This window comes from Chiloscyllium punctatum, chromosome X (genome assembly GCF_047496795.1).
Source record: "Chiloscyllium punctatum isolate Juve2018m chromosome X, sChiPun1.3, whole genome shotgun sequence".
In the NCBI taxonomy this organism is placed as follows: Eukaryota; Metazoa; Chordata; class Chondrichthyes; order Orectolobiformes; family Hemiscylliidae; genus Chiloscyllium; species Chiloscyllium punctatum.
The window spans coordinates 31,878,750-31,894,672 of NC_092791.1; the positions used below are offsets into that span (position 1 = coordinate 31,878,750).

Consider the following 15,923-nt stretch of genomic DNA (forward strand, 5'->3'; position numbering starts at 1 on the left):
TCTATTGTTCTACAAACGCCACTGACCATACGGTCAACAACCCTGTTTTGTTGCTGTTCAGTGCGGAAGTGCAAGGCTTATTCCTTGGAGAAACCTGATCATTATTCACTTAAAGATTTAAAAATGGAAGTTTTTTTGCTGAAACCAAATTTGGTATATTTATTTTACCATTGTGCTTTCAGCAAAAAAATCTCTATAATTTGTTCTTGGGAGGGATGAAGGAAGCTGGAATCTTCACACATTCCTACTAATTCCGCTTGCTCTGTTAAATGGCTCCTTACAGGTAGACGATAGAACTAAACGGATAGTTTCCTTTCTCACAAGTTCCTTAACAACCAAGTGCTTAACCCTTTGAGGACAGCACTGGCTGTCCCTCCTGAAGGTTCTCAGTTGATTTCATGGCCTTAATTTTTTTTTTAACTTTGTTTCATTCCCACCCCCAACAGGTTTGTAAACTGTTCTCACAGTCTATCTGCCATGAGTAGCTGCTTTAGATAATACTTTTAAATTCTAATTAGCATGTAATTCTTCAATGTGAACAACCTGCTTCGAAATTTGTTGGAATTTTACCAGGTGAAGAGGTGAGGGAGGCACATCTGAAGACCCCCCTGATCAGTAAATTTAATGTGAAGATTTGTTTTAAATATATTGCCAGTTATCAATTATCAGCCTGTACCCACAATTGCAACACCTCGTTGCTGCATTCCTTATGCCACATTCAGCATATTGAATTCCAAGTTTTCATTTTCCAAATCCTTTCAGTTTAATCCATTCTATTAGTGTTTTTCTTAAGATCCATGTGCTTAATCCGGTCAACTGTTCGTCTAACATGTACGTTTCTTTCTCCACCACCTGAAACCATCAGAATTCAGTCTTTTGACCACTGCTCTAATAACTACTTGCAAATTGGAGGGGAGGGTCGTATCGTGGGCAGCTGATCCGTTACAGCAGGATTTACAACCCAGCCAAAGGTGAATTTTGCCATGTTCAGTCTTCAAGCATGGGACTGGCTGCTTTGTGGTATATCACGCAGTGACAGTGACAGCCAAGCCAGGCAGCAGACTCATTCGTTGCTATTGACACTGGGTGCACTTGATATCTGCTTTCAAGCTGCTGCTCACTGAACAGGAGTCAGCTGCATGACCAGAAATTAGCCCAGATTTTTTGCTTTAATGCTGAAGCTAACACTGGCGAAACACTGTTTGAGATAGTGGGATGTTGAAATTTGGGTTGTTTTGGTGAATACGTAAGTTGATGTTTCTGTCGATGCTGAATTAAGGATTTAAGGGCAGTGAATCAAAGTAGTTACGAAATGTTGGAAGGCTAATGAGTACAGTTCCAAGACTGTTCTTGGAGGTCTAGGCAGATAAGGGTTAAAGATTTCGTCATTGAAGAAAGGATAAGTAATTGCAGTAAGATCTCTAAATGTGCTGTATACCCGCGTTGTCGTTGGTTTATAGAGAACAGGTAGGGGGTCTTCCTCCTTACATCCGTTGTATGTGGTAAAACCTGGTCTTAAAACAGAAGGAATCTTCAACAATTTGCATCTAAAGGGCGTAAGATCAAACCGTGCCCTGTTTCCTGCCCCCAGATCCTTTGTTAAGACCTGACTAGTGGGACAATTTTCACTGATTTGAATAGAAATCTTTTTTTTTAATTGAATGTCTTCTGAATTACATTTCCTTGCATTTAAAGGAGGTAGTAATCAGGGCAAGTACTTTCACTGTGTAGTCCTGACTTCTCAGTTGTAATTCCTTCGTTCTCTTCATCTCTCCCTTGCCCCCCCCCCCCAAAAAAAAAATTAATATCCTTCATTTACTCCTTTTAAGTTGAGTCCATGGGTTCCCAATCTCTCAAGTGACCGTTCTCCGAAAATAAGGAGTAGGTCAGGCAGCATCTGTTAGAGGGACAGAGTTAAAGTTTCAGCTCTATTATCTTCTGTCAGAATTGGAACAAGGTAGCAATATCATCGGTTTTAAATAAGTGGAAAGTTGAAGGAAGGCAGGTACAAAAAAGGCGGCCAGTGTGAGGTTCCAAATCGTAACTGATTAAATAACATCGTCATCGAGTCCTAAGCGTAGAGACAGGCCCTTTCTCCCAAATTGGTCCATGCCGACCAAAATGTCTGTCCTCATTAATCCCATTACCCTGCACTTAGGAAAGGTTCAGAAGGATATTTGCCATCTCTGTATTTGTCCAAATGCCTTTTTAAATGTTGTCAATGTACCTGCTTCAACCACGTTTTTACTGGCAGCTCATTCCATATGTGTACCACCCTATGCGTAAAAAAAGTTGCCCCTCAGGTTCCCTTTTATTCTTTCACGCCCTAGCCTTAAACTGGTGCCCTGTCTTCCTCGATTTCCCAACCTTGGGAAAAAGACTGAGTGCATTCCCCCTATCCATGCCTCTTGTGATCTTATACACCTCTGTAAGGTCCCCCCTCCATCTCCTACACTCTAAAGAAAAAAGTCCTCGCTTGACCAACCTCTCCCTATAACTCAGACCATTGAGTCCTGCCAGCATCCTTGTAAATTTCTTCTGCACTCTTTCCAGTTTAATACCATCCTTCCTATAGCGAGGTGACCAAAACTGAACACACTACTCCAAGTGCGGCCTCACCAATGTCCTACACAACTGCAACATAACTTTCCAACTTCTATGTGCAATGCCCTGACTGAAGGTCACTGTGGCTTTGTGCATGGGAGATCATGCCTCACATGAATATCAAGAACTTGCCACATTTTTGATTTGAACGGAGCTAACTGGTTTTACTGTGAGCAGAGGCAGAATAGTGTGTTATTAGCCCTTCATTGGGAAGGGGTGGCATCAACCAGCTTCCTGATCACTAGATTAGAGTGGTGCTGGAAAAGCACAGCAGTTCAGGCAGCATCCGAGCAGCAGTAAAATCGACGTTTCGGGCAAAAGCTCTTTATCAGGAAGATTCCTGATGAAGGGCTTTTGCCCGAAACGTCGATTTTACTGCTGCTCGGATGCTGTCTGAACTGCTGTGCTTTTCCAGCACCACTCTAATCTAGACTCTGGTTTCCAGCATCTGCAGTCATTGTTTTTACCTTTGTGATCACTATCCAATCACCTTTGTTAAAAGGTAGTCTAGTGCAGGCATAGTTCAGGACCAGATTAGGATCAGTTGTCCATAAGTTATATGGACCATCACTGGAAGAGCTGCATGAGGTCATGTTTACAGGCGAGGAGAGTAGTTCCTCATTTAAACAATGAGGCATCAACTGTGCGATTGGTCCTGTTAAACCATGCAAATAGTGTCCTTCGATTTATTGCTCTGTGCAACTTTATTTTTTTTTAGGAGCCATAAGAAATGGACTGAGGCTTGAATACTATTTTGTGCAAGTGTTTCTTCTGGGTTTAGGGACTTTGATTTCTAGAATCATTTGTAAATGGAACAAAAATACATCAAAAGTTACAAACTTAACTTTGTGAAGACTCCGAATGCCTGAGACTGGAGGAGGTCAGGTATGCGAGTGTTGCTGTATCACGTTTCCTTTGAGATTTCTAGTTCTGTCAAGATGGATTTTCCAAGAACACTGACTGAAGGCAGGAATCTGGCGTTATTGTGCAGCTAGGGGGAAGGTGTAAAATGAAAGATTGGTCCTTCAGCACCTCCATAGAGGAAAATACAAATCTAATTCTCTAAATTTAGACTGGTGCAGGGCATGTTTAGATTATATTTGTTTGTAACAAGATGAATTTCACAGTCCTCTGTCTTCCTTGGTTCTCTACTTTTCCCAAGCCTTGGATAAACTTGACTGCTACAAGCAGTGGCTTCCGCACTTTCCTTGAGCATGACTTGTACAGCATTGACCCAGAGCCAGTTAACCATTTGATGGTGCTTAATTTGCACACTGACGTCTGGTAATGTCTTAAAGTATATTTAACTGATAATGGGTGCATTGGAAATTTACATTTCTAATTATTCATCCACGGGACTACTGTGTCCTGGAGTCTGGCTGCATAATGGCCACAAAGGTAGGTTCAATCCTGTTCCACTGAATTGTTGACTGTTGTTGTTTACAGAGGACGCATGGGGATGGGAAAATCAGAAGGTGCTTGTGGAAGGTCATCCCCAACATGGTCTGCTCTTGCTGAACTCACTGTTTTCATATTGCAATTCCGATAGAACCCAAATCTTAACACTATCCTATTATGCTGAGTAGAGCTACATCCAGCAGAAGAGTTGAAATGGCCCAAATTCACTTCACTTACCATAGCATATAAAGATTATTCGATTAAGTTGGGTCAGGTTCATATCTCTGCCTTTATTCTTCATTCATGCATCATTCAGTTGCTATGAAGTTTTCTTTTTGTCTTCTACCGTCTCTAATTTCCATCACTCCTACCACACTGTTCAAGTACTCCTTGATTTTGCCTAATTTTTACAATGCAAGAATTACACTTTGTGTTCTGTATAAATGTTTTTTATTGCTCAAAAACAACCATGAGCTAAAGCAAAGATTCAAAGCAATATTTTAGCACTTGGCAGATCAGAAATTTTCTGCAATAATGGGATTTCAAACACATGATTTAACTTGATCTTCAACAAATCCCTACTACTTTCTATGCAAATATTTCATTGTACCAAAACAAAATAGGACAAATTTGGAAGGAATGATATACACAACATGAACATAACTAATACAAGCAATTTTATTAACTTCAGTTTATACAATATATACGTAAAGCTTAGGCAAGCTTCCAGCGGATTTGGTTATCTTCTGGGTGGTTTATGAACATTATTGGTGTCTAGTCTGTCATGTACTGAATAAATTGAATCCAAATTAGGCAGCTGTTTGAAATCTGACTGGTGGCATTGGACCACCTTCTGCTTGCCCAATTTCCATCCCACTAGATGTTGAATACCATTCTGGTTTTTAGTATTGACCAAGTGGCCTGAAGATCACTTTGGTCATCCCCTCATTCTAGAATCTCAACACCATCTGAAATACATCAATAGATTGTATACAGTCAAATGGCAGCTGGCTTTCAATATTTATCTTTAATACACTGTCTAAACTGCTTCAGAGGGATGAAAGGTTAGCTCCAACAGTGTGACCATGGTGTGTTTTTGCCAAGATGGCCATCATATTTAAGGATAGACTTTCTTTCTTGTCCAATATAGTTAAAAGCACCCAACTGGAATTTAATGCACCCCATTTATAATGTATGACTACAAAAAGCTTGTTTCAGAAACCCCTGCAGATAGCAATTTCATAAAGTCTGCCATTATTTGCTGTATTTATTGTATGACCCATTTTATTATGCTGATAAAACTTGCAAATGAGTTAACCCCTCTTTCAATGTAGCATGATAAAGACTGCTTTTCCTGAAATGCCATCAAAAGTCAAGGCTGTTTGGTACTTTACACCTTGTTACACTGGGGAAGCGAAATGGTGCATTTATTTCTCGCAAAATATGGGGATTTCTATAATGGTACCAAGTATGGCATACTTCTCGAGACTGGTGTTGTGCCACTTTTCCCCATTGGTACAATAGTACTGACTAGGTATCATCTGGTATTTCGATATGTATTTAGTTTGCATGATCACATATTCACACTTATATTTACATAAAGGGATAAGCATAAATATGAGTGTGATTAGCATGAGTTATTCAAGGTAGGACTGTTTAACAATTAATGTTTTCAAGACCCAATCTGAACAAGGCTTTTGTGCATTTGGGTATCGCTTTTATATCATTCTCCTACATCTTGTTCAAAGTTTGCATTTTGTTTCGGTCCAGCTATCCCAGGGTCTTTTCATTCCCTCTGTATTGCTGTTTAGGCTTCAGTTGTTAGGTGTGGAGGATGCTGATGTTCAAATGTGTACAAGGTGGTGATGGTGGAAGGACAGAATGAAATAGAGTTGTGCAGCAGTATGAAGGTTTAGAACTGAAAGCAGCTTTGGATATGGATTAACCCTTTCCCAAACTTGATCTTTCAGGTTGCAGTAACTCAATGGATTGAGAAGACATTTTCAATTTTAGGGGCCCCTCCACTGAGTGAAGGAAATGGTCATAAAGCAAAAATGATCCTCAAGTTCTTAACCTCTACTGTTACATGGGCTACTTCCACACTACCTGCACCTCCTGCACAAACACTACCATTGCTACAGCCATGACTCAAAGATTTAAATAGTTGCAGCCATCAAAATCCCAAATGCACAAGATTAGAAAAAAGTTGTTTTAGTACTAATTTACCAGTTCTTTGAGACCAGTCATATTTTGAATGAAACCTGAGAATGAATGTCACACTTCTAAAGCTTGTCTTATTTTGGATCTCTAAATACTTTGTATGGTAGGGTGGTCATCCTTGTACAGCAAGTTGTTCCACCCCACTCCCCTCTATATCCTGAGCAGGATCAATTTTATTCCTGAACATTTTATCAAAAGAGAAGGTGCATCACAAACAACTGAAGTCACTCGTTCTGGACAGATTGGCCCTGATTTGAACTTCCAACTTGAGAGTGGAGAAGTAAGGATCACCTGAGGCAACAACACCCCTGCTCTGCTGGCCAGGTCGTTAGTCTGGTTGGGCTCACGAGGGATTTCGATAGTACTTTCTAATCAACCTATTCAAGAATGTTGCACATTGGAGCAGGTGGGTCTGAAACCTGGGCCTCCTGGCTCAGAAGTAGGGACACCGCCACTGCATCATAAAAGCCCTCAAGGTGGTGCTTAGGAAACTTATTAATAGGGTTGTTATTAAGATTACCTCAGTTTCCACACCACTTGGTTCTCCACCGCAGGGCTCATGCACACCATTTATAGTTGTCCTGTCTCTTCTCCCTTACTCTTGCTTTCTCCTTCCTTTCCCCCACCCCTTTGAAATAAAGACCACTGTCTCACCTTCATTTTACAATCCAATGAAGTTTGAAACAAGTTGGCCCTTGTCTCCCCAAGTTGATCAACTCCTGTTATGGAGAGAGATTCCCTTCACAATAGATAAAAATTTTCCTTTGAGCTACTATTACAAGGTATAGCAATATTGCAGACTCTAACAGTCATTTTCAGGTCCTACATCATAAACTTGTTCAATATATACAGTAATCCATGCAAATCAATTTTTTAAAATTCACTTGATTAAAATGAGCTACTTGCTCTGGTAATAGAACAAATGAATATTTGATGTCTGGCGTTTGTGCAATGTGTTGATTTCAATTCAGTCTTGGTGTTTGTATGACAAACTGTTTGCGCTTTGATTTCATAGTTTGGAATATTACTGGAACCCTGAAGTTGCATTAGTGGCTATGAATTCTATGGTGTGTAGCTTTCACCTATGAATCAACCTCTCTAGATTTTACGGTGGAGTAGTGATTGCTTATTACGAGAAATTAGAGGAAACCTCTCATCTGAGTTGTAGGAGGCTTTCAATGCAAAAATATCAGTTGCCAAGTTTCCTCTTTTAAAGCCTAGGCAGTTATAAGCAGTGACTAAAATAAAGCTGGCAGTGAGTGCACTGATCTGCCCGTTTGCTGTGTTAAGAATTACATAGGTGTTGGTGAGGAGACTCATGTACCAAAGCAGTGGTCATTAAACACCACAGACCATGGGGCTACAAGAGAGTTCATTGTCCCTTCTAAACCTCAAGTGCCTTATCCTATGTGTACTTCCTCTGTGCTGTAATCGTAACTTTGATGGAAATTCCCATTTCTGTGTCCTTCCTCTGTCTTCAGAACTGTAGATCCCCTCACTGTCTGCCTTCCTTTTACTTCTATCTATCAGCTTTCAAAAAGCAATCTTATTGTAATTTAATCTATTCTTGAATTCTCTTTCCAACTCTCTCTATCTTGTACTTTAGGTCTCAACTTTATCTCCATTTTAATGCAAAAGCAAACTGAGTATGAAGTTTTGTTTTGTTATTGAAACTGGGGGCTACTGTCGTGGGCTGAATTATTTAACATTCTGAATGTGAGATGCTCTAAAGGAAGTGCCAGACTAATAACAGTTTCACTAGCATTTTTAATAGAAGGCCATTGAATTCATTGCTGACCCTCAAAATAAGGATGCACAGAAGAAGGCGCCGAGCCCATCATGTCAGTGACAATTCCTTGAAACAGTTTTATTCGTCCCACTACTCTTGCCCCATATTTTTGTAAATTTTTCCTTTCTATAAAATAGTAATTCAATTCCCTTTTCAAAGTTGCTGTTGAATCTGCGTCTGCTAACACTTCAAGCTTTGGTAATTGCCTTAATTTGCGGTCTCTGGTTACCGATCCACTTGCAGACCTGGTTGAGGCTGTATATAGCTGAGGTCACTTTGGGCTATTTGCACAAAAGTGGCTTATTATTTTCTCTGCCAATTTTTTTTCTCCTGCTACACTCGTTGGATTTCCATTACTCCAGCATACAGAGTAGAAAATAAGCTGGCAATCTTCTCAAAGGCCTCTCAGTTCTATTCTTAATCTGGCTGCGAGGGTGCGTGGACACGACAGCAGCCCAAGTTTGTTTTCCTTCCAGGATAGTGAGAGAGTGGCTATTGTGGGGTAAGATGGTCATTCTTCCTGCAGTTTTCACTCAACAATAACTTGTGTTTATACTGCACCTGTACAGCAGTATAAAGGTGCTTCACAAGCATACAGCATAGGGTACAGGCACAGTAGTTACTGGGCTCGTAATCCAGAAGCCTAGTCAAATAATCTGGAAATAGATTTCACCATGACAGCCAGGAAATTTTAAATTTAGTTAATTAAATAAAAATCCATCTTGTTCAGTGATGCTTTTTAGGGAATGGTATCTGTTGTCCTTGCAGAAATGTGGTTTGTGGTTAACTACCCTCTGAAATGGTCTCGCAAGCCATTCCAGTTGTATTCAAAAGGCAATTCTCCACCAAAGTTAAGAATGGCAAAGGTAATAAATGATGGCCTTACCAGCCATGCCCACATCCCTTGTCTGTGTAAAAGTAGTTTTATCAAACAACTAACACTGAGCCACACGGTGATGAAAAGCTTGGCCAAAGTGGTCGGTTTTATGGAGTCTCAAAAGCGGAGTTTTGGGAAGGATTTCCCAGAGTTTACAGTCCAAGAGACTGAAGGCATGGCTACTAAGAATGGGAATTGGGGATGCACAAGTTCGTTTAAGAAGTAGGAACCCTTAATGTTCTAAAACTAATCACAGTAACCGAAGAGAGAGAGGGAGAGACTAGCCTGCTGATGCTTATAAATATTCACAAGCCAACTTAATATGCACATAGTGATGCTGACCCCGAAGGATCTTGTTAGTATTCCAACATTTAAATTATGGTCCAAAAATGACACACTCAGGAAATGTGCCACAATTTGCTACAGTCTAACCTATTTACATATTCCTTCTATCTTTGGAGTTTAATGAAACTGCTTGTTTCTCAACCCAACTGTTTGTAATTGATTGCAACATCTGTCAACTCTTTCTCTGTCCACTTCCAGCCACTGTGCACTGATCAGCATATTCATGAGCTGTTTTGCAGGTCAGCATCATGGCATGCATATTAAAGTGAAATACTTATAAATATTGATGAGCTAAAGAGACCACAGCAGCTCAACGGGGAATCCAACTCAAATACTTCAAATATTTTTTAAAGTGCTAGTCATGCTATTTGCTGTGATCCCCATATGGACTTGTCCACCTGATTATGGAATAGTGAGATCACATCCCAAGGTGAGGGCAAAATCTGATCTGACTTCATTGATGGATAAGTAATAGGTTCAATTAACTTGACCGGAATCTTTAAGGGGCTAGTGTACGACTTGGATCTGTGCTCCTCTGAACCTGCCTCTCTCTCTCCTCATCTCAGTACCTTCCATCTTTGCTATGTTGGTGTTCTCAAGAGTCAGTACTTGGCTCCAGCTTTTCTTGGTCAATGTTGCTGACTTGTGTTTGGGTGTACAGGGTATAATTTTGGAAAGAAGTATCATGAACTGTGAAGAGGATAGTGATAGTGGAATCTGGGAGGAACGATTAGAGCAACAATATAAATCAAGGGTGTAATTCTAACAGGGATGCAGCAACAGAGAAATCTTTGGGGTATATGTGCATTAATTGTCAATGGCGGCAAGCATATGGGGTCCTGAGCTTCATAAATATAGGCATAGAGTACAAAAACAAGGAAGTTGAGTCTTTGTAATGCACTGGTTTGGCCTCAACTGGAATAAAGTGTCACATTCTGGCACTGCACTTCTGGAGTGTGCAAACTTTTGGAAAAGTGTAGGAAACATGCAAGAATGGGTCCAGGATGAGTGTATATGGGTAATGTGGGTATATTGGTGAAGCTGGGCTGGGTCTGCTTCGAGAAAGGAAGGTTTAAAAAGTGCTCAAAACCATGAGAGGCCTTGACAGTAGCTGGAGAGAAACTGTTCCCATTGACAAAAGGGTCAAGAACCAGAGGACGTAGATTCAAGCAGAAGAAGCAATGGCAACATGAAAATATTTTTACGCAACAAGTGGTTACGATCCGTGATGTGCTGACCATGAGCAAGGTGAAGACTTCATTAGATTATTGCTTTAAAGTGAATTTGGGTGAGCACATTACTTATGCAAGGAGCTAGCATGAAGATGGTGGGCAGAATGACCTCCTGTACTGTAATCATTCCCAAGTCTCTCAATGTAGTTTTTCCCCAGGACCTCAAAAGTTATGAAACTGCTCTTTGTCTTCAACTATTGCATCTATTCTGCACCTTGAGCTTTTCTCATATCAGTCAGACCATGACTGTTCTGTATCTTAACTCCCATAAATCCACAGACTAATGACCCTGAACTGTGATTAGTTACAATCATTCTGATACCCCCTTCTTTCTCATTCATTTGCTGCCCCTTGATGACATTAACTGAAGGCATGGCTTTAGTTTTGATATGCTCCCTCCAGCTCCAGTTGAATCCAGCTTTATCTCTCCACCCTACTATTGCTAAATTATCAAACTGGGTATCCAATGTCCATTAATTGAGGAGCAGAAATTTCTGCCAGTCAAATACTGGCAAGACTGAAGCCATTATTTTTGGTCCCTGCTCCAAAGTGTATTCCCAAGCTAGCAACTCCATCCCTCTTCCTGGCAAGGGTCTGAGATTAAGCCAGTCTGCTGCCAACTTTAGCGTCGTATTTGATTCTGAAGTGAGCTTCTGACCATAGCTGCACCATCACAAAGACTGCTTTTTGCACCTTCACAGCATCACTTGACTTTGCCTTTGTCTCACTCATTGGCTGCTGAAACTCCCATCTATGTCCAACTATTCTAGTGCATTTTCTATTTTGCATTAACTGAAAGTCATTCAAAGCTCTGCCTGGTACCTTGATTTGCAGAAAGTCCCATTCTTTTATCATCCCTGTGCTCACTGACATACATTGACTCCTGATCAAGCGGCCACTTGATTTTTCAAAATTCTCATCTTTTTCAAATCCCTCTGTGTTCTTTCTCTTTGCAATCTCCTCCGACACCATACCCTCTGAGATAGCTGTGCCCTTTCAATCCACACCTCTTGCGCTTTCACAATTGTACTTTGGTTATGCCTGCTATTGTGCTGCAGACTCTGGTATATTCCCCCTGTACTCCTCCTCCCTACCAATTTACCTCCTTTAGGACACTTCTTAAAAACCTACCCCTTTGACAAGGCATTTGTCCATCTGATCTAATAAAGGCTCGGTGTTTGACTTGGATTGTTATGCTCCTGTGAAGTGCCTTGGGACCTTTCATTATGTTAAAGATACAACATAAATTTATATTGTATCACTGTTTCTGAAGAAAAGAAATTGCATTTAGATTATTTTTTATGACCACTAGACAACTCAAAGTGCTTTATAGTCAATTAAGTAACTATTGAAGTGCAGTCTCTGTCATACTGTAAAAAAAGAGTCTAAACAATCTAATCTTTAAATGCTTTTGGATATTGTGCTACTGAAAAGGGATTAATAGTAGAAAGACAACTGATAAGTTGCAGTAAAATGTATGGGTTCCTAGGTTTTATGAAATGGATAGAGCACAAAAGCAAAGAGGGAATGTTGAACTTATACCAGTTATCAGTTGGGCTGTAACTTCAAAACTGAGATTTGGTTCTTATTCTTATCAACCTGTAATTTTTGTCCTCATTTAGTTTTAATAAATAGGAATAACATGGTTCAAAGTCAAAAAGGAATGCTTTGTACTGATTGGCGCAGAGAGGAGGGAGGCTTCTGCTAAGCTGAAATTCTTGTTTTTATCACTGGTTGGTAAAAGTGAGAACATGTTCCATTTCCTGCACTGTGATCAAGGGTTCATTCTTTTTGATTAAGTTACTCTTATTTAATGAAAGCTTGAGATGTCAGTCCTGAAAGCTCCATCTGACCCCCAGACTCTACAGATTTTTGTGGGAGAAAGTTCCAGTTTTCACTTGTCTTTTGTGTAAAGCACCACCTGAAGGGCATGGCTCTAAACCCCTTTGATCACTTTAAGCATCTCAATTATATCAACCCTCAATTTTCTACACTCGAGCATACAAACTTATTCTGTGCAAACCATTCTTATCATTTGACTCTTAGCTCCAGTATAATTCTGGTAAATCTATGCTATTGATTTACTCTTTGAGATATGGAATCCAGAACCAAATCTTGTTCCAGATTAAGGATCGCTACAACTGAAACATCCCTTCTTTCCTGTTGAGGTAAGACTATAATCCTTTAGTTTGGGTAATCCATGTAATCGCATGGTGCAACAACTTAAGCTAAAAATGGTTCCTGGCCAGAGACTGTCTCCATTGTTTCGTACTTACTAATGAGATACCTAGTATTTTGTGTACAATGACAAAGGGGAGAAAGCAAATGCCATAAGTCTGAACTGTCCTCATGGAATACTGAAAATGCACAACAGGTCAAGTGGATTCTGGAGCACGGAGGAGTAGATTTATGTTTAGGGTGAAATTTTTCACTGAAACTTTTCTATGCTTTGCCCAATTGTTTTTCTGCTTTGTCAGCATTCCTTGTTTTTGCCTTTTTCAGGTGAATACCTTTAGCTATGAATAAAAATTGAAGTAAAGACACTTCCTCTCAAAGGCCATCTATCTTCATCTATCTACAGCTCACAAGTCTTTGCTCAAACTTTTTTGAAGAAGAATTTGTAAACTTTAAGAGCATCCCTGCTCCTCACTTTGACTGTTTTCCTCTTAGAGTCTCATTGTCAACATTCGGCCTTTTAAAAAAAAAACTTCTATAGAGAATCACTTCACATCAACACCCGTTTGAACTTCCTCTACTTGTTATTTTTTGAAAAATTATTTTTTGCTTAACCAGTAAGGTATGATGACATCGTGGAAAATGTCTTGGAGAGTCACTGGTTCGAAGATGGTGTGGAAACAAAACTCAGGTCAGTTGATATCATTTACCCAGATGCTTTGTCTTCACTTTTGAATATGATTTATTTTACTTGTGTTGGCTTTAGTAACTCCCCCAAAACTCTCTGCTCTGATCTTGCCATCAGCAGTCACTGGGGGTGCAGCATGGGCAGGACTGGGGTGGTAGGGAGGGAGGATGGAAAACAGTGATCTGGAATCAAAGTTAGCCCTAGTTCTTATTAACTGGTTTTTTAAAAAGGTTTCCTGATGAGACTTCACCTTGAGGCACAGTTCTCCCCCTCTCTCTTTTTCTGCTATTGCACAGTGCATGGCGTAGTTTTGACATAACATTCAAGAACAATGAACGTTCCAGTTCCCAATGGTGGGGGGGAAAGGAAGTTTGGTTGATGCCTATATTTAAGAGCAGCCACATCGATCGACCACCATACCCGGAATTTGCCCGTTGATGATTTGTTGCTTGTCGTTAAAGTAAAGCATGTTGATGGGCGACATTTTGGTAGGTGTACAGCAGGGCCCTGCTGATCCCCGGGCATTGGCATGGTGTACCAAGTGGGTGTGTGGGTATTTCTGCATGAACATGTATTCACATTGACCAGAGCAGTAGTTGGCTTTGTATCGTTTGGGAGCAATAATCCAGTCCCAGCCAAAGGCCTCAAAATCAACTGTTAATGGGTAACGACAGCAGCGTGACTCTGTGGAGTGCTCATCACAGTCTAGCCCCAGATTTCTCCGTGTACGTTTGTTTGTTTCTGCCACTTTGACTTCCAGAAATGGTTGCTGTTAAAAGAAAAAAAATCTTTATCATTGGTGTGCATTGATGAATCTTCCTGACACCACTGTAATTCTAAATCTGCTCTGTTACAGTACGGCTGAGACAAAAATGTAAACACCAATACAAAATGCCTTAATTTCCTCCGCCTGTCAGTTGCATTATGCACTCCACATGCAGTGCAGGAAGCAAATGTCTTAAAATTCATGTACTTTGAGCCGTTTTTAATCCATGATTAGGTTTAGGAGATTAGCCATTTTTAATTGTCAACATTTGCAAATCTAGTAGATATTATAAACATTTAAATTTGCATACTTTTAAATGCATTGTTAAAATACACAATACTGGAAGTCAGTTTAAAATCATGAGAAAATTCATGAAATCTCAACAATAATTTAAATGTAGAAATTTAAATGCTACAAATCTTGAATGGGCTGAGGTGTGGCAGATGGAGTTTAATTTGGATAAATGCCAGGTATTGCATTTTGGTAAAACAAACAAGGACAGGACTTGTACAGTTAAAAGTAGCCATGATGTGGAGGTGTTGGACTGGGGTGGACAAGGTCAGAAGTCTCATGACACCAGGTTATAGTGCAACAGGTATATTTGAAATCTCAAGCTTTCGGAGCACTGAACTCAAGATAACAGATGAGGTATCTTCATGGGTACGGGCTACATGTCACCCTACCCTTAACCCGACCGTACTTTTGCGTATCTGTAAAATCTTCCTTAATGTCTTGTTTTGACACCATCATCTTGATAACTTATGATCTTTCGACCTTAATTAGTTTGTACAGTTTTGGATTACTTGTTACTTTGGTTCGACTTTCGGCATGTGACTCTTCTACCCATCACGTTATTCCAGCCATTTGATTTGTTTCCAGTACCATCTTATTTTTAATTTTTCTGTAATTATCTTTCTGCCTCAATTATTCAGATTACAGGTCATCCCTTCACTTGCTATTCAGTTGTTGACGCTTTACTCACTCAGTCTGACACTTTTGATCACCTGCAGAGACTTCCTATTTGGCCTGTCGACACTCCATTCACACAATTTTGTATGATCTTTCGATCTTTCTGCCTATAAATTCTGTGCCTGCTTGCTTCTCTTCACCTGACAAAGGAGCAGTGCTCCAAAAGGTTGTAACTTCAAATATACCTGTTGGAGTATGACCTTGGTTTGTGTGACTTCTGACCCAATTAAATCAGAGCTTTGGGCAGTGTTGCAGAACAGAGTCACCAAGGGGTTCAGTTACATAATTCTATGAAGTCACGTGTAGACAAGGTGGTTAAGAAGCCGATAAAAGCAAATTACTGCAGATGCTGGTTAAGAAGCCATTTAGCATGCTTAGAGGCCTCTTCTGGAGTACTGTGTCCAGTTCTTATCGCCTTGTTAAAAGGAAGGATATTATTAAGCTGGAAAGGGTTCCGAAAAGATTTATCAGGGTGTTTGCAAGAATGGAGGGCTTGAGTTAGAAGGAGAGGCTGGGACTTTCTTCACTGGAGCATTGAGATTGAGGGGTGACCTTATAAAATCATGAGGGGCTTAGGTAAGGTGGGTAGCAAAGATCTTTTCCTGGTGGGGGGGGAAGGGGGGGAGGTCAAAACGAAGCGGCGTATTTTTAAGAGGAGGGGAGAAGGATTTAAAAAAAGATATGAGGGGCAACTTTTTTCCAAAAAGAATGGTTCATGTGTGGAATGATCTTCCAGAGGATGTGCCGGATGCAGGTACAGATAGTATGTTTTAAAAGACATTTGGATAAGTACATGAATAAAAAAAATGTTTGGAGGGATTTGGGCCAAGTGCAGGCTCGTTTAGTTTGGGATTATGCTC

At 40.2% G+C, this 15,923-nt stretch overlaps 1 protein-coding gene across 1 annotated transcript in view; it reads right to left on the reverse strand.

Annotated features, from left to right (window-relative positions):
• Positions 1-4,458: 4,458 nt before the first annotated feature.
• LOC140471359 (growth/differentiation factor 11-like) overlaps positions 4,459-15,923 on the reverse strand; it is a 35,040-nt gene continuing 23,575 nt past the window's right edge. The window contains exon 3 of the mRNA XM_072567395.1: positions 4,459-14,097. Within this exon, the coding sequence (XP_072423496.1) occupies positions 13,717-14,097 (381 nt within the window). The 3' untranslated portion in view covers positions 4,459-13,716. The remainder of the gene's footprint in view (positions 14,098-15,923) is intronic.